The 27,191-nt window shown below is 42.9% G+C and overlaps 1 protein-coding gene across 1 annotated transcript in view; it reads left to right on the top strand.

The window, feature by feature from the left end:
• The first annotated feature begins 4,126 nt into the window (after positions 1-4,126).
• The window catches only part of LOC121538259 (mitochondrial carrier homolog 1), a 38,035-nt gene continuing 14,970 nt past the window's right edge, over positions 4,127-27,191 (top strand). The window contains exons 1-10 of the mRNA XM_041846111.2: positions 4,127-4,389; positions 7,881-7,965; positions 8,056-8,162; positions 8,423-8,491; positions 10,381-10,438; positions 16,254-16,305; positions 16,661-16,720; positions 17,084-17,177; positions 19,034-19,081; positions 19,291-19,358. Of these exons, the coding sequence (XP_041702045.1) occupies positions 4,180-4,389; positions 7,881-7,965; positions 8,056-8,162; positions 8,423-8,491; positions 10,381-10,438; positions 16,254-16,305; positions 16,661-16,720; positions 17,084-17,177; positions 19,034-19,081; positions 19,291-19,358 (851 nt within the window). The 5' untranslated portion in view covers positions 4,127-4,179. The remainder of the gene's footprint in view (positions 4,390-7,880; positions 7,966-8,055; positions 8,163-8,422; positions 8,492-10,380; positions 10,439-16,253; positions 16,306-16,660; positions 16,721-17,083; positions 17,178-19,033; positions 19,082-19,290; positions 19,359-27,191) is intronic.

Here is a 27,191-nt window from a genome sequence, read left to right as displayed (position 1 = left end):
TCTTCAATTTCACCTCAGCAAATAAAAACGAGGGGAGAGCGACTTGATTATTTCAATTTATGATAAGGCTGTGTGCGAGGATAGCTCAATCGTAATGAAGTCGATGTGGCCCTACATCTGATGTCATTTCTACCTTTTTGAATGCTCTATATTTCAAATCAAATCAAATCAAATTGTATTTCTCACAACGCCGAATACAATAGGTGTAGATCTTACCGTGAAATGCTTACTTACAAACCCGTAACCAACAATGCAGTTCAAGAAATAGAGTTAAGAAAATATTTACTAAATAAAGTAAGGTAAAAAATAATATAAAAACTAACACAATAAAATAACAATAACAAGGCTATATACAGGGGGTACCGGTACCGAGTCAATGTGCGGGGGTACAGGTTAGTCGAGGTAATTTGTACATGTAGGTAGGGGTAAAGTGACTATGCATAGATAATATGCATAGGGGGGTGGGTGTGGGGGGGGTAGATTAATTGTTCAGCAGTCTTATAGCTTGGGGGTAGAAGCTGTTGAGGAGCCTTTTGGACCTAAACATGGCGCTCCGGAATCACTTACCATGCGGTAGCAGAGAGAACAGTCTATGACTTGGGTGACTGGAGTCTTTGACAATTTTTTGGGCCTTCCTCTGACACCGCCTAGTATATAGGTCCTGGATGGCAGGAACCTTGGCCCCAGTGATGTACTGGGCCGTACGCACTACCCTCTGTAGCGCCTTATGGTCGGATGCCGAGCAGTTGCCATACCAGGCGGTGATGCAACCGGTCAGGATGCTCTCAATGATGCGGCTGTAGAACTTTTTGAGGATCTGGGGACCCATGCCAAATCTTTTCAGTCGCCCTCTTCACTACTGTCTTGGTGTGTTTGGATCATGATAGTTTGTTGGTGATGTGGACGCCAAGGAACTTGAAACTCTCTACCCACTCCACTACAGCCCCGTCGATGTGAATGGGGGTGTGTTCGGTCCTCCTTTTCCTGTAGTCCACGATCAGCTCCTTTGTCTTGCTTACGTTGAGGGAGAAGTTGTTGTCCTGGCACCACACTGCCAGGTCTCTGACCTCCTCCCTATAGGCTGTCTCATCGTTGTCGGTGATCAGGCCTATAACTGTTGTGTCGTCAGCAAACTTAATGATGGTGTTGGAGTCGTGCTTGGCCACGCAGTCGTGGGTGAACAGGGAGTACAGGAGGGGACTAAGCACGCACCCCTGAGCGGCCCCCGTGTTGAGGATCAGCGTGGCAGATGTGTTGTTGCCTACCCTTACCATCTGGGGGCAGCCCATCAGGAAGTTCAGGATCCAGTTGGAGGTGTTTAGTTCCAGGGTCCTTAGCTTAGTGATGAGCTTTGTGGGCACTATGGTGTTGAACGCTGAGCTGTAGTCAATGAACAGCATTCTCACATAGGTGTTCCTTTTGTCCAGGTGGGAAAGGGCAGTGTGGAGTGCGATTGAGATTGTGTCATCTGTGGATCTGTTAGGGCAGTGTGTGAATTGGAGTGGGTCTAGGGTTTCCGGGATGATGGTGTTAATGAGAGCCATGACCAGCCTTTCAAAGCACTTCATGGCTACCGACGTGAGTGCTACGGGGCGGTAGTCATTAAGGCTGGTTACCTTCGCTTTCTTGGGCACAGGGACTATGGTGGCCTGCTTGAAACATGTAGGTATTACAGACTCGGTCAGGGAGAGGTTGAAAATGTCAGTGAAGACACTTGCCAGTTGGTCCGCGCATGCTCTGAGTACATGTCCTGGTAATCCGTTTGGCCCTGCAGCCTTGTGAATGTTGACCTGTTTAAAGGTCTAGCTCACATCGGCTATGGAGAGCGTGATCACACAGTCGTCCAGAACAGCTGGTGCTCTCATGCATGCTCCAGTATTGCTTGCCTCGAAGTGAGTATAAAAGGCATTTAGCTCATCTGGTAGGCTCGAGGATATTTTTGTGTATTTCAATCACTGAAATATACCTTTAAAATGTGTTTTATAATGTGCTAGTGGTAGGCCAGGGTTGGGCAATCCTTATTTTTGTTACAGTTGTTTACATCATATTTAAAGGGACATTACACTTTCAAATCAAAATTTGTCATAAGTTTTCAGACCTCAAAAGTAGGCTAATGTCAAGATGAATTCACGTCCCATGACATTAGTTGTGTAGATCCAGCGCATATGCCTCAATGCCAAATTAACTGAAAAGATAAGCACAGAATAAAACCAGGAAATCAAACAATAATTTCCATTCATTTGGGTTGGAGGAATAGCTGGATCTACACAACAGAGATGGCCTGGGATGTGGACATATCTCAACATTAGCCTACTTTTGAAATCTGAAAAGATCTGACAAACTTTTATTTTGGAATGAAATGTTAGTTTAACTCCTAAAATGGAGATAACATATTGATGTAGAACTGCAGTAGTAGTAGTAGTAGTGGTGGTGGTGGCTGCCTGGTATCAACAGCTGTGCATCAACAGACAGTTTAAATGATGGATGTGTCAATCAGTGAACAGCAGCGGCTTGCCTCTGTCCAGTCAAATGGAACTAGCCGGTGGTTTGTGACGAGATGAGAGCAAGGCATGGTGATTGTAAATCAATGCTCTGCTCACCCCCGATGCGGCCTGCAGACAAACACCCACCAGCCGCAGTCTGGTTGTTAAAACACAAACCTCCTCGCTCTCGTAAGGGATACATTTGTGCGTGTGTGTGTGTATGAGCAACTGGGCTACAAATAATTGCAGTCCAGAGGTTTTACTTTCATCCTATAATTTCCTAACTGATGTGTGTATGTAAGCAAGCTCAGTTTAAGTGTAATTCTCGTTGTCATGGCAATCAGATTGTTTATTATCACTTGTACATTAACAAATGTGGAATTCAGGTTTAAAAGCCAGTACAATCATTGTTTTCTGCTAAGAGGTCAGTGGGGGCACAATTCAGCATTAATTGCTGAAGAAGTGCTAAAGTGTAAGTGTATTGCATGAATGCTGTGTTGATTGTGTAATACTTGAATATTGGTTTGAACAGATTGGTTGATTGCTCAATTGGCTTGTTGACATTTACACTTATGTTTAGAGTAGCTATATTCCCTATATCTCCCATAACCTTTCATGCGGAACATGGAGAATTTGTCATGGTCTGGGATTTAACTAATAATTTGGTGTTATGTGTATGCCACTTAGTACTAGGGTAAAGCCATACAAACTTGATTAACTGTTTAACAGATTTATTTGCAAAGTGACGTGAGGGAGCAAGTAAAATAGAGAAATACAAGTGGACCACCTTGTAAAAATACTATATCGACCTAAGCGACCTTAATACTATAGCTACCTCGTCAACAGATTGAGCCATTTCATGTAATGGTTAAAGTTTTGGACTGACAGTCACAGGGACCCCGGTTTGAGTCCCTGTGTCTGAGGCACAGTTAATTTTTCATAATCTGAGAGGACGTTCTGTATTTCTTTACTGGAAGCTTGATTACATTATTTGCTATAATCTTGCAACTTTTCAGATTTGTATTTTCTTTTTGAGAAATGTGAGGAAATGTGGCCTACAACAGTAGCCTATCAGATTTTTTAAAAGAAACACTGGACTTAATAACCAAGATAGGAGGAAAACACTTACAAATATATACTATTTAATTGGCGATTTAAAAACCTTGACATCCCTCCTTCCACAAATGCATAAAATAGTCCTACAGTTTTTTCAGGTGCAGGACTTTCTTCAACGGTTTCAATTACGCTTCAAATATATAGATCTCTTTTTCCATAAATCAAATCGCACCAAATGGTAGCTGGCTGAGGAACGCTCAACTGCATTCTCTTATATCTAGGCTGAGTTGAGTTTTGATAACTAACTGGTTGTGGTATTTGCTAGCAACAACATTGAGCTTTTCGATCTTAATTTAAGGTTAGGGTAAGGCATTAGGGTTAGCAGTGTGAATAGGTTTAACATCAGATTTTATGACTTTGTGGCGGTGCCAGCTCCTGACCACTCTGCAGAGCTGCCTCCAGTCCATGAGTAATCTCAATAAATGCCAACCTGCGTTTGCAGTGTCAATTTTATTTGACAAACACTGCCATCTGCAGGATAGAAAAGAGCATGCAGCTCATTCCCTCTCCACATGGGATGAAAAGTAGTCCCGCCTCCTGTGTTTTGGTGCTCCGAGGAATCACGTGTTTTGCTCATCCCATGCCCTACACCGTCTCCGAAATTCTCAATATCGCCGAAAACATGGTGACAACGGAGGACTTGTCCGGCGAGACAGGTGCTCGAAGGGAGCCCCAATTTTACCGGGATTCGTCTACGACGGCCTTGGACATGGACACATCAAACTTGCTTCTCGGAGCCGGGGTGACAGTGATCACACACCCGCTGCTGTACGTCAAACTGCTAATTCAGGTACTGTTAGCTAGTTAAGCTTGCGAGCTCAATTTAGCTAGCTAAATTCACATAATTTGTTTGAGTTATTAATTATTTAGCTAGCAAGCACGAAAACTAACACTTTGAAGTGCCACCTCATTGGGGTGTTTGAGTTTGCTTGACGGCTAGCTGGGAGTTTGTTAGGGTAAAGCTAGCTAACGTCAGATGGCATGATCTCTCCTTTGCCAACCTCCGATCAAACCGCAATGTCATCTCACATAAGTAGGTGTGTCTGGGGAAGACAGAAAGCGACATTTTCAAATATTATTTACATGAAATGTTAATGTAAATCATCATCCCTTTAAGTTCCTGTCACAATTTCATTTATTTGTTATTGTTTGTTTAGTTGTATAAACAATTCAGCTTTTAGCTGCCATGGATACACAAAATAAAACTAAACGAAAAAGCAATACTAAAATACACTGCCTGCCGGCCTGCCCTCTTTTCATCACTGTACTTGTCAAGATGGCCCACCTCTGCTAACTGCAAGTGCATGCCAAGATCCTACCACTACAACTAGCTATATGAACAAACATATAAACGCAACAATTTCAAAGATTTTACTGAGTTACAGTTCATACACTGCTCAAAAAAATAAAGGGAACACTAAAATAACACATCCTAGATCTGAATGAATGAAATAATCTTATTAAATACTTTTTTCTTTACATAGTTGAATGTGCTGACAACAAAACCACACAAAAATGATCAATGGAAATCATATGTATCAACCCATGGAGGTCTGGATTTGGAGTCACCCTCAAAATTAAAGTGGAAAACCACACTACAGGCTGATCCAACTTTGATGTAATGTCCTTAAAACAAGTCAAAATGAGGCTCAGTAGTGTGTGTGGCCTCCACATGCCTGTATGACCTCCCTACAACGCCTGGGCATGCTCCTGATGAGGTGGCGGATGGTCTCCTGAGGGATCTCCTCCCAGACCTGTACTAAAGCATCCGCCAACTCCTGGACAGTCTGTGGTGCAACGTGGCGTTGGTGGATGGAGCGAGACATGATGTCCCAGATGTGCTCAATTGGATTCAGGTCTGGGGAACGGGCGGGCCAGTCCATGGCATCAATGCCTTCCTCTTGCAGGAACTGCTGACACACTCCAGCCACATGAGATCTAGCATTGTCTTACATTAGGAGGAACCCAGGGCCAACTGCACCAGCATATGGTCTCACAAGGGGTCTGAGGATCTCATCTCGGTACCTAATGGCAGTCAGGCTACCTCTGGCGAGCACATGGAGGGCTGTGCGGCCCCCCAAAGAAATGCCACCCCACACCATGACTGACCCACCGCCAAACCGGTCATGCTGGAGGATGTTGCAGGCAGCAGAACGTTCTCCACGGCGTCTCCAGACTCGGTCACGTCTGTCACATGTGCTCAGTGTGAACCTGCTTTCATCTGTGAAGAAAGAGCACAGGGCGCCAGTGGCGAATTTGCCAATCTTGGTGTTCTCTGGCAAATGCCAAACGTCCTGCACGGTGTTGGGCTGTAAGCACAACCCCCACCTGTGGACGTCGGGCCCTCATACCACCCTCATGGAGTCTGTTTCTGACCGTTTGAGCAGACACATGCACATTTGTGGCCTGCTGGAGGTCATTTTGCAGGGCTCTGGCAGTGCTCCTCCTGCTCCTCCTTGCACAAAGGCGGAGGTAGCAGTCCTGCTGCTGGGTTGTTGCCCTCCTACGGCCTCCTCCACGTCTCCTGATGTACTGGCCTGTCTCCTGGTAGCGCTTCCATGCTCTGGACACTACGCTGACAGACACAGCAAACCTTCTTGCCACAGCTCGCATTGATGTACCATCCTGGATGAGCTGCACTACCTGAGCCACTTGTGTGGGTTGTAGACTCCGTCTCATGCTACCACTAGAGTGAAAGCACCGCCAGCATTCAAAAGTGACCAAAACATCAGCCAGGAAGCATAGGAACTGAGAAGTGGTCTGTGGTCACCACCTGCAAAACCAGTCCTTTATTGGGGGTGTCTTGCTAATTGCCTATAATTTCCACCTGTTGTCTATTCCATTTGCACAACAGCATGTGAAATGTATTGTCAATCAGTGTTGCTTCCTAAGTGGACAGTTTGATTTCACAGAAGTGTGATTGACTTGGAGTTACATTGTGTTGTTTAAGTGTTCCCTTTATTTTTTTGAGCAGTGTATAATAAATTCATTAGGCCCTAATCTATGGATTTCACATGACTGGGAATACATATACGCATCTGTTGGTCACAGATACCTTTAAAAAAAAGTTGGGGCGTGGATCAGAAATCCAGTCATTATCTGGTGTGACCACTATTTACCTCATGCAGCGCGACCTTCGCATAGAGTTGATCAGGCTGTTGGTTGTGGCCTGTGGAATGTTGTCCCACTCCTCTTCAATGGCTGTGCGAAGTTGCTAGATAGTGGCGGGAACTGGAAAACGCTGTCGTAAACGTAGATCCAGAGCATCCCAAACATGCTCAATGGGTGACATGTCTAATGAGTATGCAGGACATGGAAGAACTGGGACACTTTCAGCTTCCAGGAATTGTGTACAGATCCTTGCGACATGGGGCTGTGCATTATCATGCTGAAACATGAGGTGATGCGGCAGATAAATGGCACGACAATGGGCCTCAGGATCTCGTCACGATATCTCTGTGCATTCAAATTACCATAGATAATGCAATTGTGTTCGTTGTCTGTAGCTTAGGCCTGTTCATACCATAACCCCACTGCCACCATGGGGCATTCTGTTCACAACGTTGACATCATCAAACCGCTCGCCCACACAACGCCATACGTATGGTCTGCGATTGTGAGGCCGGTTGGACATACTGCCAAATTCTCTAAAACGACGTTGGAGGCGGCTTATGGTAGAGAAATTAACATTCAATTCTCTGGCAACAGCTCTGGTAGACATTCATCCATTCAGCATGCCAATTGCACGCTCCCTCAACTTGAAACATCTGTGGCATTGTGTGCACCTGGGTAATGATCATGCTGTTTAATCAGTTTCTTGATATGGCACACCTGTCAGGTGGATGGATTATCTTGGCAAAGGAGAAATGCTCACTAACAGGAATGTAAACAAATTTGTCCACCAAATTTGAGAGAGATCAGCTTTTTTTGTGTATGGACAATTTCTGGGATCTTTTATTTCAGCTCATGAAACATGGGAGCAACACTTTACATGTTGCGTTGATATTTTTGTTCAGTGTAGTTAAAGTAATAGCTAGCTAGAAAATATCAATGTACTTCCCCTCTAGTATGCCAGCTTGATTCCAGTAAGTTGTGTGTGCCTTTCGTGAACTAACACTTTACCTTTTTTTTTTTTCTACTAGCACTGGCTTTGCTGATGTACTTACTATGACTGAGATACTGAATGTGGTTGTCCCACCTACCTATCTTAAGATGAATGCACTAACTTTAAGTCGCTCTGGATAAGAGCGTCTGCTAAAAATGACTAACATTTAAATGTAGATTGGACATGAGCCCCTCACCCCAACTGTTGGAACCACCATGTTTGGGAGGAAAGTGTTGTACCTCCCTGGATTCTTCTCCTATGGTGAGTGGGTCTTCATGGCTTATCATCCTAATTTATCACCCTGAATGGGGAAGAAGAGGTGACAGCGATGTGATGTCTATCTGTCCACAGCACAGCACGTTGTAAGGGTGGATGGAAAGAGGGGACTCTTCCGAGGTCTGTCCCCTTGTATTATGTCCAGTGCCATCTCTACCATGGTCCGGAGTAAAGTCAAACAGGTGAGGGAATCCTAGACCCAGAGGAGAGGTAGTTCATACTCACTAATAACATATTGCAACTGCTCTCAATAGGTCTTTGAAATGCGCATCTCTGGCCACAAAGCGTATAATCCAACCAATCATTGGAGCTTGCAAGTGTACAGTCAGAATATCCTTATCAAATGAGAGAGACATGTAATTAAATAATATATTTGTGACAGTATGCGGGAAGAACTTAATTTATATAGTAATTGAAGGCCTGACATCTTTTCCCTCTCCAGACCATTCCAGCAGATGATGTATCGAACAGAGATGACTTGAAGACCTCCCTCAGGAAAGTGGTCAAAGTGGTGAGAGGTCAAAGTGCGATAGGGCACATAATATGAAAGTATCAAATGTCATGTGGGTCCATGTAAAGCCAGTTGAGTTTAGTAAATTGGGAGGGATAGTTTTTATTTTGTTATCACTCTCCCTTTTCTAGACATTCTGTAAGTCTCTAAGTATTATGATTAGGATACAGTTGAAATCGGAAGTTTACATACACTTAGGTTGGAGTCATTCAAATTCATTTTTCAACCACTCCAAAAATTTCTTATTAACAAACTATAGTTTTGGCAAGTCGGTTAGGACAGAGATTTTTTCACTTATAATTCACTGTATCACAAGTCCAGTGGGTCAGAAGTTTACATACATTAAGTTGGCTGTGCCTTTAAACAGCTTGGAAAATTCCAGAAAATGATGTCATGGCTTTAGAAGCTTCTGATAGGCTAATTAACATAATTTGAGTCAATTGGAGGTGTACCTGTGGATGTATTTCAAGGCCTACCTTCAAACTCAGTGCCTCTTTGCTTGACATCATGGGAAAATCAAAAGAAATCAGCCAAGACCTCAGAAGAAAAATAATTGTAGACCTCCACATGTCTGGTTCGTCCTTGGGAGCAATTTCTAAACGCCTGAAGGTACCACGTTCATCTGTACAAACAATAGTACGCAAGTATAAACACAGTAAAACGAGTCCTATATCGACATAACCTGGAAGGCCGCTCAGCAAGGAAGAAGCCACTGCTCCAAAACCGGCATAAAAAAGCCAGACTACGGTTTGCAACTGCACTTAAGGACAAAGATCATACTTTTTGGAGAAATGTCCTCTGATCTGATGAAACAAAAATAGAACTGTTTGGCCATAATGACCATCGTTATGTTTGGAGGAAAAAGGGGGTGGTTTGCAAGCCGAAGAACACCATCCCAACCGTGAAGCACGGGGTGGCAGCATCATGCTGTGGGGGTGCGTTGCTGCAGGAGGGACTGGTGCACTTCATAAAATAGATGGCATCATGAGGAAGGAAAATTATGTGGGATATATTGAAGCAACATCTCAAGACATCAGTCAGGAAGTTAAAGCTTGGTCGCAAATGGGTCTTCCAAATGGACAATGACCCCAAGCATACTTCCAAAGTTGTGGCAAAATGGCTTAAGAACAACAAAGTCAAGGTATTGGAGTGGCCATCACAAATCCCTGACCTCAATCCTCTAGAAAATGTGTGGGCAGAACTGAAAAAGCGTGTGCGAACAAGGAGGCCTACAAATCTGACTCAGTTACACCAGCTCTGTCAGGAGGAATGGGCCAAAATTCACCCAACTTATTGTGGGAAGCTTGTGGAAGGCTACCCGAAACGTTTGACCTAAGTTAAATAATTTAAAGGCAATGCTACCAAATACTAATTGAGTGTATGTAAACTTCTGACCCACTGGGAATGTGATGAAAGAAATAAAAGCTGAAATAAATTATTCTCTCTACTATTATTCTGACATTTCACATTCTTAAAATAAAGTGGTGATCCTAACTGACCTAAGACAGGGTATTTCTATTTTGATTAAATGTCAGGAATTGTGAAAAACTGAGTTTAAATGTATTTGGCTAAGGTGTATGTAAACTTCCGACTTCAACTGTGTGTGTGTCTGTGTTTGTATTCCTATTTAAATAAACACATAAATAAAATAACTTTTGAATGGCCAGCATACCTGTAACAGGTAATTAACAAATCCACTCTTATGTTATAGTTGATAAAGTATAACATTATGTTGAGAAATTCTTCATTTGCTGGTCTTATCTTTCTTTGCGTTTGCACTAGCTTCCAGTATAGCCTAGTTGGTGATTTCTGAACGGATTAGATGTAGCAGTTTTGCATAGCTATGCCCGCTGATACTTGGCACTGTTTGATTTCTTCTTTCTCTCAAGACCTCACATGAGATGGTCATCCAGTGCCTGTCCAGGATAGCCACTCATCCGTTCCATGGTAAGTCCTAAGGCTATTGCTGTGTTGATTGTCTGTCTGTTTATTTTCTCTGTTGGCAAGGAGTTCATAGCTTTGTATTTTAATGGCCTTATGTATTTGTTAGCTCTAAGGTTTAGTTTCCTTGTGATATTCTGCAGATCCAGTCACTAGTGAAAGTCTACACACCCCTTGCAAAGTCTTCACATTTTGCTGCCTTAAAATGTTATCTAAAAAGGAATACATTTGTTTTTTTTTCCTCCTACCGATCTACACAACCTACTCCACATTTTCAAAGTGAAAGAAAAATTATAGAACACTTTCGAAATTGATTAAAAATTAATAAAACAAATGAAGATATCTTGATTGTGTACACAACCGGTCAAAAGTTTTAGAACACCTACTCATTCAAGGGTTTTTCTTTATTTTTACTACTTTCTACATTGTAGAAGAATAGTGAAGACATCAAAACTATGAAATAACACATATGGAATCATGTAGTAACCAAAAAAGAGTTAAACAAATCAAAATATATTTTATATTTGAGATTCTTCAAATAGCCACCCTTTGCCTTGATGACAACTTTGCACACTCTTGGCATTCTCTCAATCAGCTTCATGGAATGCATTTCAATTAACAGGTGTGCCTTCTTAAAAGTTAATTTGTGGAATTTCTTTCCTTCTTAATGTGTTTTGAGTCAATCAGTTGTATTGTGACAAGGTGGGGGGGGGGTATACAGAAGATAGCCCTGGATCTCATGAGGACCGCCACAGGAAAGGAAGACCCAGAGTTACCTCTACTGCAGAGGATAAGTTAATTAGTTACCAGCCTCAGAAATTGCACCCCAAATAAATGCTTCACAGAGTTTAAATAACAGACCCATCTCAACATCAATTGTTCAGAGGAGACTGTGTGAATCAGGCCTTAATGGTCGAATTGCTGCAAAGAAACCCCATACTAAAGGACACCAATAATAAGAAGAGACTTGCTTGGGCCAAGAAACACAAACCATTAGACCGGTGGAAATGTGTCCTTTGGTCTGGAGTCCAAATTTGAGATTTTTTGGTTCTAACCGCCGTGTCTTTGTGAGATGCGGTGTGGGTGAATGGATGATCTCCGCATGTGTTAATACTTGGTGGAAGCACCTTTGGCAGCCATTAGAGCTATGAATAATTTTGAATACGATTCTACCCACTTTGCACAACTCTTGCACAGCTGAAGCTCAGTAATTTTGGTTGGGAATCGTTGATGACAGCAATATTCAAATATTGTCTCTGATTTTCAAGCAAATTTAAGTTATGACTGAGACTGGACCACTCAATACCTCTTGGAGAGCCATTCTGGTGTGTCTTTGGCATAACATTTGTAACTGTCCAGCTGAAAAATACAACTCTATTGTAGGTTAGGTTTTCATAAGACTGAGGTGGGTTTTCCTCTAATCTTTTACCTGGGCTTTGCGCCTTTCATATTTATTTTGACCTGACGAACTCCCCAGTCCCTGCAGGTGACTATTCCTTGAAACATTGAACCGCTGTAGTTTACAACAATTCTAATTTCTAAAGTGGAAGTTGGGAGAGTTTTATTCGGGTGGTTCAGTGAAACAATTATAGTTTCTGAGGTGGAAGTTGGGAGAGTTATATTTGGTAGTTTTGGTGAGGGAGGCCCTACTCTCTCCTTTCCCAGATGTTTAGTTCATTTCATTCCGATCTCCTCTGCATTATTGTAGCCTTTTGCTACAGCCTGTCAACTATGCCTCTGCCTATCCCTGTTCTCTCCTCTCCGCACAGGCTACACAAACGCCTCACACCGCGTGGCTGCTGCCTCTCTAACCTGGTGGTCCCTGCACGCACCACACACCTGGAGTTCCAGGTCTCAGGCAGCCTCTGGAACTGCCGTTCTGCTGCCAACAAGGCTGACTTCATCCCAGCCTATGCTACCCTCCAGTCCCTCGACTTCCTGGCGCTGACGGAAACATGAATTACCACTGAAAACACTGCTACTCCTACTGCTCTCTCCTCGTCTGACCATGTGTTCTCGCATACCCCGAGAGCATCTGGTCAGAGGGGTGGTGGCACAGGAATCCTCATCTCTCCCAAGTGGACATTCTCAATTTTTCCCCTAACCCATCTGTCTATCTCCTCATTTGAATTCCATGCTGTCACAGTCACTAGCCCATTTAAGCTTAATATCCTTGTCATCTATCGCCCTCCAGGTTCCCTTGGAGAGTTCATCAATGAGCTTGACGCCTTGATAAGTTCCTTTCCTGAGGATGGCTCACCCCTCACAGTTTTGGGGGATTTCAACCTCCCTACGTCTACATTTGACTCATTTCTCTCTGCCTCCTTCTTTCCACTCCTCTCCTCTTTTGACCTCACCCTCTCACCGTCCCCCCTACTCACAAGGCAGGCAATACGCTTGACCTCATCTTTACTAGATGCTGCTCTTCTACTAATCTCACTGCAACTCCCCTCCATGTCTCCGACCACTACTTTGTATCCTTTTCTCTCTCGCTCTCCTCCAACACTACTCACTCTGCCCCTACACAGATGGTAATGCGCCGCCGCAACCTTCGCTCTCTCTCTCCCACTACTCTCTCCTCTTCCATCCTATCATCTCTTCCCTCTGCTCAATCCTTCTCCCTCCAATCTCCTGATTCTGCCTCCTCAACCCTCCTCTCCTCCCTTTCTGCATCCTTTGACTCTCTGTGTCCCCTATCCTCCCGGCCGGCTCGGTCCTCCCCTCCAGCTCCGTGGCTTGATGACTCATTGCGAGCTCACAGAACAGAGCTCCGGCAGCGGAGCGGAAATGGAAGAAAACTAAACTCCCTGCCGACCTGGCATCTTTTCACTCCCTCCTCTCTACATTTTCTTCATCTGTTTCTGCTGCTAAGGCCACTTTCTACCACTCTAAATTCCAAGCATCTGCCTCTAACCCTAGGAAGCTCTTTGCCACATTCTCCTCCCTGCTGAATCCTCCCCCTCCTCTCTCTCTGTGGATGACTTCGTCAACCACTTTGAAAAAGAAGGTTGACGACATCCGATCCTCGTTTGTTAAGTCTAATGACACTGCTGGTCCTGCTCACACTGCCCCTACCCTATGCTTTGACTTCTTTCTCCCCTCTCTCTCCAGATAAAATCTTGCGACTTGTGACTGCAGGCCGCCCAACAACCTGCCCGCTTGACCCCATCCCCTCCTCTCTTCTCCAGACCATCTCCGGCGACCTTCTCCCCTACCTCACCTCGCTGATCAAGTCATCCTTGACCGCTGGCTATGTCCCTTCCGTCTTCAAGAGAGCGAGAGTTGCACCCCTTCTCAAAAAACCAACACTCGATCCCACTGATGTCAACAACTACAGACCAGTATCCCTTCTTTCTTTTCTTTCCAAAACTATTGAGCGTGCCGTCTTTAGCCAACTCTCTTGCTATCTCTCTCAGAATGACCTTCTTGATCCAAACCAGTCAGGTTTCAGGACTGGTCATTCAACTGAGACTGCTCTTCTCTGTGTCACGGAGGCTCTCCGCACTGCTAAAGCTAACTCTCTCTCCTCTGCTCTTGTCCTTCTAGACCTGTCTGCTGCCTTTGATACTGTGAACCATCAGATCCTCCTCTCCACCCTCTCCGAGCTGGGCATCTCCGGCGCGGCTCACTCCTGGATTGCGTCCCTACCTGACCGGTCGCTCCTGCCAAGTGGCGTAGCGAGAAGCTGTCTCCGCACCACGTGCTCTCACCACTGGTGTCCCCCAGGGCTCAGTTCTAGGCCCTCTCCTCATTCTCCCTATACACCAAGTCACTTGGCTCTGTCATATCCTCACATGGCCTCTCCTATCATTGCTACGCTGACGATACACAACTAATCTTCTCCCTTTCCCCCTTCTGATAACCAGGTGGCGAATCGCATCTCTGCATGTCTGGCAGACATATCAGTATGGATGACGGATCACCACCTCAAGCTGAACCTTGGCAAGACGGAGCTGCTCTTCCTCCCGGGAAGGACTGCCCGTTCCATGATCTCGCCATCACGGTTGACAACTCCGTTGTGTCCTCCTCCCAGAGTGCGAAGAGCCTTGGCGTGACCCTGGACAACACCCTGTCGTTCTCCGCTAACATCAAGGCGGTGACCCGATCCTGCAGGTTCATGCTCTACAACATTCGGAGAGTACGACCCTGCCTTACACAGGAAGCGGCACAGGTCCTAATCCAGGCACTTGTCATCTCCCGTCTGGATTACTGCAACTCGCTGTTGGCTGGGCTCCCTGCCTGTGCCATTAAACCCTTACAATTCATCCAGAATGCCGCAGCCCGTCTGGTGTTCAACCTTCCCAAGTTCTCTCACGTCACCCCGCTCCTCCGCACACTCCACTGGCTTCCAGTTGAAGCTCGCATCTGTTACAAGACCATGGTGCTTGCCTATGGAGCTGTGAGGGGAACGGCACCTCTGTACCTTCGGGCTCTGATCAGTCCCTACACCCAAACAAGGGCATTGCGTTCATCCACCTCTGGCCTGCTGGCTCCCCTTCCTCTGCGGAAGCATAGTTCCCGCTCAGCCCAGTCAAAACTGTTCGCTGCTCTGGCACCCCAATGGTGGAACAAGCTCCCTCACGACGCCAGGACAGCGGAGTCACTCACCACCTTCCGGAGACATTTGAAACCCCACCTCTTTAAGGAATACCTGGGATAGGATAAAGTGGTCCTTCTACCCCCCCCTTAAAAAAATAAAAAAATAAATTGTAAAGTGGTTATCCCACTGGCTATAGGGTGAATGCACCAATTTGTAAGTCGCTCTGGATAAGAGCGTCTGCTAAATGTCGTAAATGTAAATGTGACAAGCGTACCCATAACTTGATGCTGCCACCACAATATTTTAAAACACAGAGGATCAACAACATTGCATTCACGCCACATTACCAGCCTGTATGACAAAGTGAAAAGATGAAGGCCTGTGTTAAAGAAATCCACTCCAAATCATCCATTCTGTTTGCAACAAGACTATTAAAGCCAGACTCAGTATGTCTCATTTATGTCATTTGTGATTATGAAATATCAAACTGTAGGGGCAACAAAACAAACCCAGCCAAGACATAATGTAAACAAACCCAGGCAAGACATCCTAATGTGCTCTGTCTGAGAGTTCTCAAGCGGCCGCTGGGCCAGCCACCCTTTGATCAGTCAGTATCAGACAGCTGGTGTTCTCGTTTGCTTGTAGCCTACAAAAGTTGTATTTTTCAGCGTGACAATTACATAAATGTTAATGCCATAGACACACCGGAATTACTTTTCAATAGGTGTTGAGTGTTCCTGAATGGTCCAGTCTCAGTCCTGACCTAAATCTGTATGAAAATCAGAGACAAAGGTTTGAATTTTGCTGTCCATCAATGACTCTCCCCCAACGGCTTCCTACTATTTAGTTGCACCCCTTTCCAGCCTCAATTCACCTGGATTCACCTGGTCAGTCTGTCATGGAAAGAGCAGTGTTTTGTACACTCAGTGTTGCTCTAAGAGTTGTACAAAGTTGGTAGAATCTTATTCAAAATTATTCACAGATGTAATGGCTGCCAAAGGTGCTTCCACCAATTATTAACTGTGGGGTGTGAATACATACAAGACATCTTTTATTTTTATTTTTATAAGGAATTTGGAAAATGTTCTATAATTTTTCTTTCACATTGGAAATGTGGAGAACGTTGTGTACATCGAGGAAAAATATATAAGTCATCTTTTTTTTTTTTTTTTGGTGTAATTTTAAGGCAGTAAATTGTGAAGACTGTAAGTGGTGTGTAGACTTTCACTAGGCACTGTAACACTGTTTGCTTCCCTAATGTTCAGTTGTCCTGTTCTTCAGTGATCTCAGTGCGCTGCATGGCCCAGTTTGTGGGGAGAGAGGTCACGTACAGGTAAGGTCTGACACATGCGGCATACCTCAGATACTGTATGCAAATGTACAAAGGGAGTGGTTGACTTACCTGACTTACCATTTTCTCAATGTGTCATGAGTGTTGGGTAATTCATCTAACATTTGGGAAGAACGTCATTACTGCAACTTCATGATTCCACTGACAGTGACATGGTGCAATACAGAATGTTGATTTATTATGCAAAAATGCTTCATTAGAGGTCTACATTGTTTGAAGTTGTCGAATTGATAGCTTAGTTGCATTAGAGCCACTCTGAGGTTTTAAACATGTTGTAAATTATTAGCACTTGGCTGAAAGTTTTCATCTTTATTTCCTCTGGGATTGACTCTGGAAGCGGGTTGTTTAGCTGCGTCACCAAAATCTTCAAGGAGGAGGGCGTTGGGGGATTCTTTGTGTAAGTCATGCTTTTTCATACCACTTTGTAAAGTAATTTCATTTCTTAGCAGTTAGACAAGTGGGAGAAGTGAGACACATTTACTCTTTGGAATTAACCATAATTCTTACTGACTAGATCACCACAATGTTTGTGTGGGTGGCCTAGTTTGTGTAGCACTATAGGTTAAAGGACATCATTATCATTTATCTATGTATACTACCTCAGCAAACCAAATTCAAATCATGGTATGACTCAATATTACTGGTTCAAAACCTTTGAAAGTGTTTTGGCCTGTACTATATACTATATATACTATATTTATATATATATGTACTATATATATTTATTTATTGTCTATTTTTGGATGCTGTGTGTTTGCAGGGGGATTGTGCCCCATGTCCTAGGTAAGGTCATCTTTCTGTGGTGTTGTAACCTCCTGGACCATTTCATCAACACCTACGCAGTGGACGACAATGTAAGCACAGTACAGACACCTCTAACACTGGTCTAAGATCAGCTGTCACTAAAATAACCTCAGTTGTAAACCCCTGTGAGACCAACACATCTCTGTTGAAATTGTAGATTCTTTACGAGGCCATAAGGGCAGGAAGAATACAGTAATCTATTTGTCTTGTTAACCACTCTTGAATAACAGGAAGAGAATGCTTAAAACAGATTCTACTTCATCCTTTGTCCAATACCGGACATGAGTTTCATAGTCAAAATCAGATGCAATCGGGGGTTGGAACCAAAATGATTTTCTAATCTTTTAATTCTGAACAGAACCACTATTTTTTTTGTTCCGTTCCACGGTTCCGACCAGCAAAATAAAGTTCAGACCCAGTTTGAACCCCAAAAAAGTACTGGTTTATATCATTCCTTTCTGTTGCTTTTTTTCTTTGATTACTTCAGCAATCAGTACGGATAGAGCAGGCAAGCTAGTTGTTTACATGCGTGATGGACAGACAAGTGTAGCCTATGGCGCAATATGCGACTGAAATTTTGCGGGTGGGGAGAGAGTGAGAGAGGGTTGAGGAGGAGGCTTGACCTGCTGGACATCTTTTTATGACATGCATTATCTGAATTAGGTCCACATAATTATACCTATACCCAGGAGGAGCGGCTTGAGATAGCTAGCTAACAAGATTGAGCTAGCTAGCTAACAAGATTGAGCTAGCAAGCTAGCTAAGAAGCTTGTGTGTGTGCACAACGGCACCAGAATTAAAAACACGTCCTACCTTGCTGTAGTTAATAAATCCAAAGTGAAATGTGATAAGTTAATCCATTAATCTCAAGCTAATAAAAAATGTCTGTCCCTATCTTCTAAATCACTCTCGTAACGTCAGTACAATAGCCTATGCTTCGGATGGGGGAGGGGCAGGTAGCCTAAACACGCGCACACACAGGCAAAGATTTTCAGCTGGCAGGCAGACACTGGAATACGTTTCTGAGTGACAGAGTGAGGGCTTTGCATAGGCGCTTTGTTGCATTTTTTTGTGGGACTGTAAAAAAATGTCTGGAGTGTAAAATAACATTATTAACCGGTTCCCATGCTTTTAAAATAAAGTTTCTGTTCCGGAACAGTATGGATCACTTTTGTTTCCGGTTACGTTTCTGTTCCTTGAACCGGTTCCAACCCCTGTCTGGATGCAATGTATTCTTTCTACTCTTTATTTAATGATATCAAATAGATAGGAATAGTTAAAGATCATCATCATGCTATTCTGTTTAAAATGAATGTGCACAGAGGGTGACGGTCCAGGGTTCAAGGCCTTCCTTGAATCCGTCTGAGGCAGGGTCTGGTAAACCCAACGACTATGGGGTACAGGGTAGGGGGTTGATACCTTGCAGCTGAACACTGGGCTGGAGGGTCTGATCAATCCAGCAATGACTGGGTAGGCCCGCTCAACACTGGTTCAATATCTAATAGCTCAGGGCAGATGCCCAGGGATGATAGAAGAGATCATGACATCATGTGTTGGAAAACAGTATGTTTGTGACTGAGCACAGTAGAAAACCAACATGATGAAGCTGAGGAACATTTTCTGTCCACAAAACATCCCTTGCATCATGTAAAAGGGGATGACAAGAGTATGGAATACTGAATCTAGTGATTGCATCGCATGCAATACATTTTCACCCAGTTTAAAGCCTCTTAAATAATCACAGCTTGCTCATGGACACCGTAAAATAAACAACAAGCTAAATTCTCACTAGAAATGTGAATAATACAGTATTTCTTTTGCATATTTCCAAGCTGTTTTGTGCACAGAAAATGCCTAATACCATTATTTTATAAATGCTTATAAATGCACTCACACCTTTTTGCAGTTCAGCCAAGCCCCAGTAATCAGAAGCTACACTAAGTTAGTGATGGGGGTAAGTTCAGCTGCACAACCTCTGCATGTCATTGTACTATATTTTTATGAATTAACTGTCGTGGTGGGGCTATTTTGAGTATTTGTTTCCCTAGTTTATCTCAGTTCTAAAAGCCTCCTTGTTTTACAATGCTAATCAGGTGGTGTTGCACCTATGGCAGTTGTGTTCACCTTGTTGTCCCTTGTTTGAGCTCCTACCTCTGTCTCCAGATTGCTGTGAGTGTGTTGACATACCCATTTATGCTGGTGGCAGACCTGATGGCAGTCAACAACTGTGGGTAAGTGATTATTGTTTAAAAGGCTGTTTAAAAAAAGTTGAAATGTTTTTAACTCAAGACGACCGGAGCACTCGCAATACAGTGCAAAAACGTGCATGCTTCTCATTGAAAAAATAGAGCTTTTATTGTCTGCTTAAAATATTCTGTTGGTAGGTATGATGAAGATCAAATTGCTGCTGCTCTTGTTGAAAAGATCGGGCTGAAATGTTGATTTGGGGTGTTTCATGGTCATCAAGATGAGTTGTGAAGAAGCATAACTGAGATCAAAATGATGTTCCTGTTGGGAAGTGCTTGGGATCTCATCAAAGAGAGAAGTTTGTCCCGCTCAGTAAAGCCTCAAACATAAATTGTCTGCAACACTGAAATGGGCTACTTCTTCTATGTGAATTAATGAGGAGGCGGAACACACCTAAATTCAAACTGTTGTTAGAAAATAAAACTTGTAAGAAAATAATTTGAAATTGACAAGTTGAAACATAGCCTATAGATAATTAGCAGGCAACGTGCCTTGGTTTGAGGGTAGTGTGGGTTATCTGCCCTGTTGCGCAATCACATTTTGGAACAGTGAGTGCATTCTGACCTCAAGTGCATAAAACAACTCACGCTGTGCGACTGTTAGAGATATTTTTTTTTGCCAAGAATTTCATTTTAAGGTTCTCCAGAGCTTTTTACTATCATTCTTTATATCATTTATCTTTGTTCCATAGTATAGTTTCTTCTTCTTTTTGTTTAGTTTACTTACATGATTTCTCAATTTACTGTAAGTTTGTCAGTCTGCTGTGCTGTCAGACTTATTTGCTATTCCATTTGCCTTATCCCACTCAGCAATTCATAATCTATCCATGGGGATTTGGCAGTTCTAACAGTCAGTTTCTTGATGGGCGCATTTCTATCAATAACCGGAAGAAGCAGTTTCATACATGATTCAAGTGTGGTGTCCTGTTGTTCCTCATTACACACATCAGACCACATTTTTTTCTCACATCTTCAACATAGGAGTAATTGCAAAACCTCTTGTATGATCGCATATACACAATTTTAGGTCCGGTCTTTGGAACTTTGTTTTTTCTAGATATAGCTATTATATTATGATCACTTCATCCAATGGGTGTGGATACTGTTTTAGAGCAGATTTCTGCCACATTAGTAAAGATGTGATCAATACACGTGGATCATTTAGTTCCTGTTCTGTTTGTAAATATCCTGGTATGTTGGCTGAAAACCTGAACCAAATTGCAGGCATCGGTTACATTTTGAAGCTTCTTTTTGAGTGGGCAGCTTGATGACAACCAGTCAATATTTAGGTCACCCAGAAAATATACCTCTCTGTTGATATCACATACATTATCCAACATTTCACACATATAGTCCAAATACTAACTTTTATTACTCTGTGGTCTATAGAAATTTCATACGAGAATAAGCTTTAGGTGAGGCAGATGAACCTGTAGCCATATTACTTCTACATCATCTGACATGAGATCCTTTCTCAGCCTAACAGGAATATGACTCTGGACATTTATAGCAACACCTCCTATATTTGCATTTCTATCTTTCCTGTAAATGCTACAACCATGTATAGCTACTACTGCATTGTCAAAGGAATTATCTAAGTGTGTTTCAGGGATGGATATGAATGTTTTCAGATGTTAGTAAGTTGTTAATTTCATGAACCTTTGTTTCTCAGGCTACATATGTTAAATTGGGCCATTTCTTGTCCTTTTCTGGGTTGCTTATTTGTTTTTTCTGCTATTCTGAGAGGCTGATCCGAGGTAGACATGTCTGTGACATTTACATTTGAGCCAATGGTACTGAGTGGGCTGCCCACAGTGGGCTTCTTCCTAAGGCAGACAGTTTCATTGCAAACAGTGTAATTCAATTCTATGGGCATATGATTATTGTTGACAATACCTTCGGAGCTAACATTTAAAGGAACATAGATTAGGTTACTTACATTGACAGCACTTATATTTCTCAGGGATATAATACGATTTCCATGACCTCTGTTGCTTATTATGACAGGGAGGACTGGAACGCTACCAAACCCAGACTGTCAGTCTCTTAAGAAGTTCGCTATGTTGACGGAGATAATCCTGGAACCCCTGCGGTTAAGGTGAATCCTGTCTCTTTTAAAGAGTGTTGGTTGCTCCCACAGCAAGTCAAAATTGTCACAAAAGGAGACATTCCTGTCTTTGCAAAGTTTCTTCTGGAACTCGTTTAGGGCAGTGAGGAAGCTGTAACATTCCAAATGCCTTCTATAGCACAACAGGGGGCCAGATATGTTTATACTCTTCCCTGTGCCAACAATTAATTGCAGTGATTCTAAATGAACAATGATTCTAAATGAATTGCATTGAAGCCAAATAGACGTTATGCCGATGTCACACGAAGCAATCTGGACGCAATTTCTGTTGCTTGCAACAAAGTTGCATTTCGGATGCTTCGTGTGTCACCCCCCAAAAATGGCAAAAAATTGCTTGCAACAACGATGCATTGCATCGCACGACATAGAATATAATTCTATTTCATGCAACTGATTGTATGCAATGTCCAATCGGTGAGCAGAAAAAGTAGCTAACATGACACATCATATATGACCGTTGAAACATTATCTAGCTAGCTAACGTCGGCTAACAATCATCCCTACGTTTAGCTAGCTAGCTCTAAATACTTATCAGTATTTATTTATCAGCTAGTATAATAATGTCGAAGAAATCAGCTGCCTTTACATGGACACACACCAAAGAGGTCCAAGTTATAGAATACTTCCAAGGTATTGACATTTCTCAGTAGGCTACATTCAATGAATGATACAATTGAAGTTAGCTAGCATTGCACTTTCCCAAAAGTTTCAGATATCAAGGACAAGTTCAGGAACTTGCTAACTACATTTGGAGGGAGAACAAGAAAGAAGAGCAGTCCAAGAGTTCAGGGACAGAAGAGGTGTATGTGCTGAAGTGGGCGCATTTCATACGCTTGCACTTCCTGCGGGATGTCTTGGAAGCAAGACCGAGCCAGGACAACCTGACCACACACGATGATGAGATCTTCGAGCTGACTCTGACTCCCTTTCCTCCAAGAAGTCTGGTAGGCTACATAGCAATACAACTATTGGACATGTTATTCTAGACTAGCCTATGTTATAACCCAGTATACAGAACTATTGCAACACCTGGTGGCATCAATGTGTAACTGCGTTCTCAAATAGCACATTACCACAGTTTTAGTGGTGCCAGTAAAGTAAGAATGTCTTTATTCTTCATGAAGGTCAATTGGCACAGACATATCACAGAGGCAGAAGAGACATCGCCTACCACCAGCATCTCAAGGAGAGTACCCAAGAGGGCAGCAGTAAATCTGGCAAAAGGGGATGTGTATTACCAGGTGTTAAACATATTGAAGGGAACCGAAACTGACACAAGCACCATATTTGGACAGTATAAATGATCTCCCTCCATCGCTCTATAGTATTCTGAAAATATTCTGCATTTGGTGGTTGAGTCGCGGAAAGGAGCTCCAGCGTTTTCTTGATTTGCTGCCTGAAATTATATATTTTCTGGAATCAAGGAATGAGGAGTATGAGCAGCTGTCAGAGGATGCATGGTTGCTGGACTTTGAGTTCCTTAAAGATTTAACAGCAAAACTGAACAAGCTCAACTGTGAGCTGCAAGGGAAATACCTAAACATGGCCCACATGATTAGCGCAGTGAATGCATTCAAGGTGAAGCTGGGTTTGTGGACCTCCCAGCTAAGGAATTGGAGGCTGACACACTTCCCAAACCTTGAAAATGTGTCACAAAACATTGAAGACAAAAACGCCTTTCATCCTGAACAATTCTGTGCCGATCTGAACAAACTGGCATCAGAATTCAACTGGCGATTTCAAGAGGTAAACCAGATGGAGAAAGTTGTTGCTTTTATCTCAAACCCTTTCCTACATTGACATTGAAGAGCTTTACCAACGGGAGCTGACATGGAGATAATTGATTTGCAAAGCTAGATCAAGAGACAAGGACTTTTGGGGACTTGTGAGTAGAGAGAAGTATCCACTCCTTTCATTCTGCGGTCTTAATGTGGAGGCCTTCTTTGGATCCACTTACCTCTGTGAGATGGCCTTTTCAGAGATCATCAAGTCCAAATACCGCACTCGCCTTACTGATGCACATCTAACAGACTGCATTAGACTGGCCGTGTCAATGAGCCGGATTACAAAACGCTTGCAGAAAGTGTGCAGTCACAGCCATCACATTGACTGAGTGAGTATTGTACTATTGTACATCGTTTTCCAGTGTATATATTGAGCTCATAACAGATGGAAAGATTGTTACTGTGGTGCCTTACTTTCACACAGAATGGAGTTAATGTTCTTGTAACAGAGAGCCATATTGTTACAATTCAGAACTGTGGTGCATTACTTTCCTGTGTACAGTATATATTGAACCTGTCATTGAACAGGGTTAAAGAGTTGCAGCATAGACAGAGAGACATATTGTTACTATTCAAAAAGCATTGTATGTGCTGTCTTTAGTATTGGTGCTTTTATATTGGGCCTGTCATTGAAAAGAGTTAGGAACGTCTATTGTTGCACTTGCTTTCCATTCTTTATTATAAGAATCATCTGTCAGCTGTCTGAATTGCTCTAGGGACTTCAAAGCATCCAATCGAAACATATTTTGGAGATTATATTCCAAACATAGGGTGCAAGGAAATTAAAAGCCGATTTACCTAACTCTGTAGACACCAAATTAGTCTCCAAAGTTAACCAACCCTGTGAATGGGTTTGATAACTTGTAATTTAAAATCTTAACAGTGATGTTAGGTCGGAAGCTTATGGAGCAGGGCATTGTAAACAAAAAGAGTGTAATGATGTGATCTACATGACTTTAAATAGGTACAGCCAACCTTTTGGTAAATAATGCAGTGATGAGTATAAATTTGTCTCCTGTGATAAAACAAAGGGTGCTATAATAAACAACATCCAGGGGTCTAAAAGTAGTGGCAGCTGCACTTTTGATAAATAGTAAGGTTGACTGCACAATATGCTTCCTGCTGACTATAAAAAAAAGCCCACTTTAAATCTTAGCTTCTTAACAAACGCATTTGTATGCTTTTTAAACGTTAAATCATTGTTCATCCAAATACCAAGGTATTTGTATGCAGGGACTTGTTTGATTGTAGAACCATCCGATGAGTGAAGATGTAATCCATCTGAGACAATCTTACAAGAACTTGAAAACAGCATGTATTAAGCACAAGTTTTAAATCAGTAAGGGCTTCCTGTACAGCTGCGAAATTGGACTGTGTAGCCTTGTCACAGCCAGGTCAGTAGTCGGGGCAATTGTGTACACATAATAGTATCATCCACATATAGATGAAATGTAAAATGTTTAACAGATTGACCAATAGTATTTAAATATAAATAGTGAAAAGAACAGGTCCTAGTATCGACCCCTGCGGACACTAAGTTAATCGTGAAACCATGAGCAGGCGTCAGAGCCCAGGCCAATCGAGGACATCTTGTTCAATAAAATAGCATGATCAACAGTATCAAATGCATTTGACAGGTCCCCAAACAAGGCAGCACAATTCATTTTAGCGTCCAAAGCGGTGACAATATCATTAACAACTAATGTGGTTGCTGTGATAGTGCTGTGCCCTGGCCTAAACCCAGATGTATTTATATTCAAAATACCATGCTCAGATTAAAAAAGTTTGTAGTTGCTTATTTACCAAAGATTTGAGAATCTTTGCTATACATGGAAGCCTGGAGATGGGACGATAATATATCAAGATCACCGGGGCTCCCGAGTGGCGCAGCGGTCTAAGGCACTGCATCTCAGTGCTTGAGGCGTCACTACAGACCCCCTGGTTCGATTCCAGGCTGTATCACAACCGGCCGTGTAGGCCGTCGTTGTAAATAAGAATTTGTTCTTAACTGTGCTGGAGTGGCAGCACATAAACTGTTTCCCATACTTTAGGAATATTTCCTGATAACAATGTTAGATTTAAGATATGGGTTACTGAGCCAGCAATGAGGGGGGCAGCACACTTGGGCATACCCAGCTCTAATTGGTCAGCCCCTGTGGAGTTCCTGGTATCGATAGCAAGTAAGCCATCAATGACTTATTTTTCTGTGAATTGCCAAACTTTACAATTTTCCGAGTCAATCTGCAAAATTCCAGAATCAGCATTTAGCCCACTCTTAGACATAGTAGGGCTAGACACTCTTTCAAAAAGATAGCCTGCTGACATACAGTGGGGGAAAAAGTATTTAGTCAGCCACCAATTGTGCAAGTTCTCCCACTTAAAAAGATGAGAGAGGCCTGTAATTTTCATCATAGGTACACGTCAACTATGACAGACAAAATGAGGAAAAAAAAATCCAGAAAATGAATTTATTTGCAAATTATGGTGGAAAATAAGTATTTGGTCAATAACAAAAGTTTCTCAATACTTTGTTATATAGCCTTTGTTGGCAATGACACAGGTCAAACGTTTTCTGTAAGTCTTCACAAGGTTTTCACACACTGTTGCTGATATTTTGGCCCATTCCTCCATGCAGATCTCCTCTAGAGCAGTGATGTTTTGGGGCTGTCGCTGGGCAACAGACTTTCAACTCCCTCCAAAGACTTTCTATGGGGTTGAGATCTGGAGACTGGCTAGGCCACTCCAGGACCTTGAAATGCTTCTTACGAAGCCACTCCTTCGTTGCCCGGGCGGTGTGTTTGGGATCATTGTCATGCTGAAAGACCCAGCCACGTTTCATCTTCAATGCCCTTGCTGATGGAAGGAGGTTTTCACTCAAAATCTCACGATACATGGCCCCATTCATTCTTTCCTTTACACGGATCAGTCGTCCTGGTCCCTTTGCAGAAAAACAGCCCCAAAGCATGATGTTTCCACCCCCCATGCTTCACAGTAGGTATGGTGTTCTTTGGATGCAACTCAGCATTCTTTGTCCTCCAAACACGACGAGTTGAGTTTTTACCAAAAAGTTATATTTTGGTTTCATCTGACCATATGACATTCTCCCAATCCTCTTCTGGATCATCCAAATGCACTCTAGCAAACTTCAGACGGGCCTGGACATGTACTGGCTTAAGCAGGGGGACACGTCTGGCACTGCAGGATTTGAGTCCCTGGCGGCGTAGTGTGTTACTGATGGTAGGCTTTGTTACTTTGGTCCCCGCTCTCTGCAGGTCATTCACTAGGTCCCCCCGTGTGGTTCTGGGATTTTTGCTTACCGTTCTTGTGATCATTTTGACCCCACGGGGTGAGATCTTGCGTGGAGCCCCAGATCGAGGGAGATTATCAGTGGTCTTGTATGTCTTCCATTTTCTAATAATTGCTCCCACAGTTGATTTCTTCAAACCAAGCTGCTTACCTATTGCAGATTCAGTCTTCCCAGCCTGGTGCAGGTCTACAATTTTGTTTCTGGTGTCCTTTGACAGCTCTTTGGTCTTGGCCATAGTGGAGTTTGGAGTGTGACTGTTTGAGGTTGTGGACAGGTGTCTTTTATACTGATAACAAGTTCAAACAGGTGCCATTAATACAGGTAACGAGTGGAGGACAGAGGAGCCTCTTAAAGAAGAAGTTACAGGTCTGTGAGAGCCAGAAATCTTGCTTGTTTGTAGGTGACCAAATACTTATTTTCCACCATAATTTGCAAATAAATTCATTAAAAATCCTACAATGTGATTTTCTGGATTTTCTTTTCTCAATTTCTGTCATAGTTGACGTGTACCTATGATGAAAATTACAGGCCTCTCTCATCTTTTTAAGTGGGAGAACTTGCACAATTGGTGGCTGACTAAATACTTTTTTTCCCCACTG

This window comes from Coregonus clupeaformis, chromosome 24 (genome assembly GCF_020615455.1).
Source record: "Coregonus clupeaformis isolate EN_2021a chromosome 24, ASM2061545v1, whole genome shotgun sequence".
NCBI classification, from domain to species: domain Eukaryota; kingdom Metazoa; phylum Chordata; class Actinopteri; order Salmoniformes; family Salmonidae; genus Coregonus; species Coregonus clupeaformis.
The sequence above is the reverse complement of the archived record's forward strand: the minus strand, read 5'-3'. Positions and strand labels throughout refer to the sequence as shown.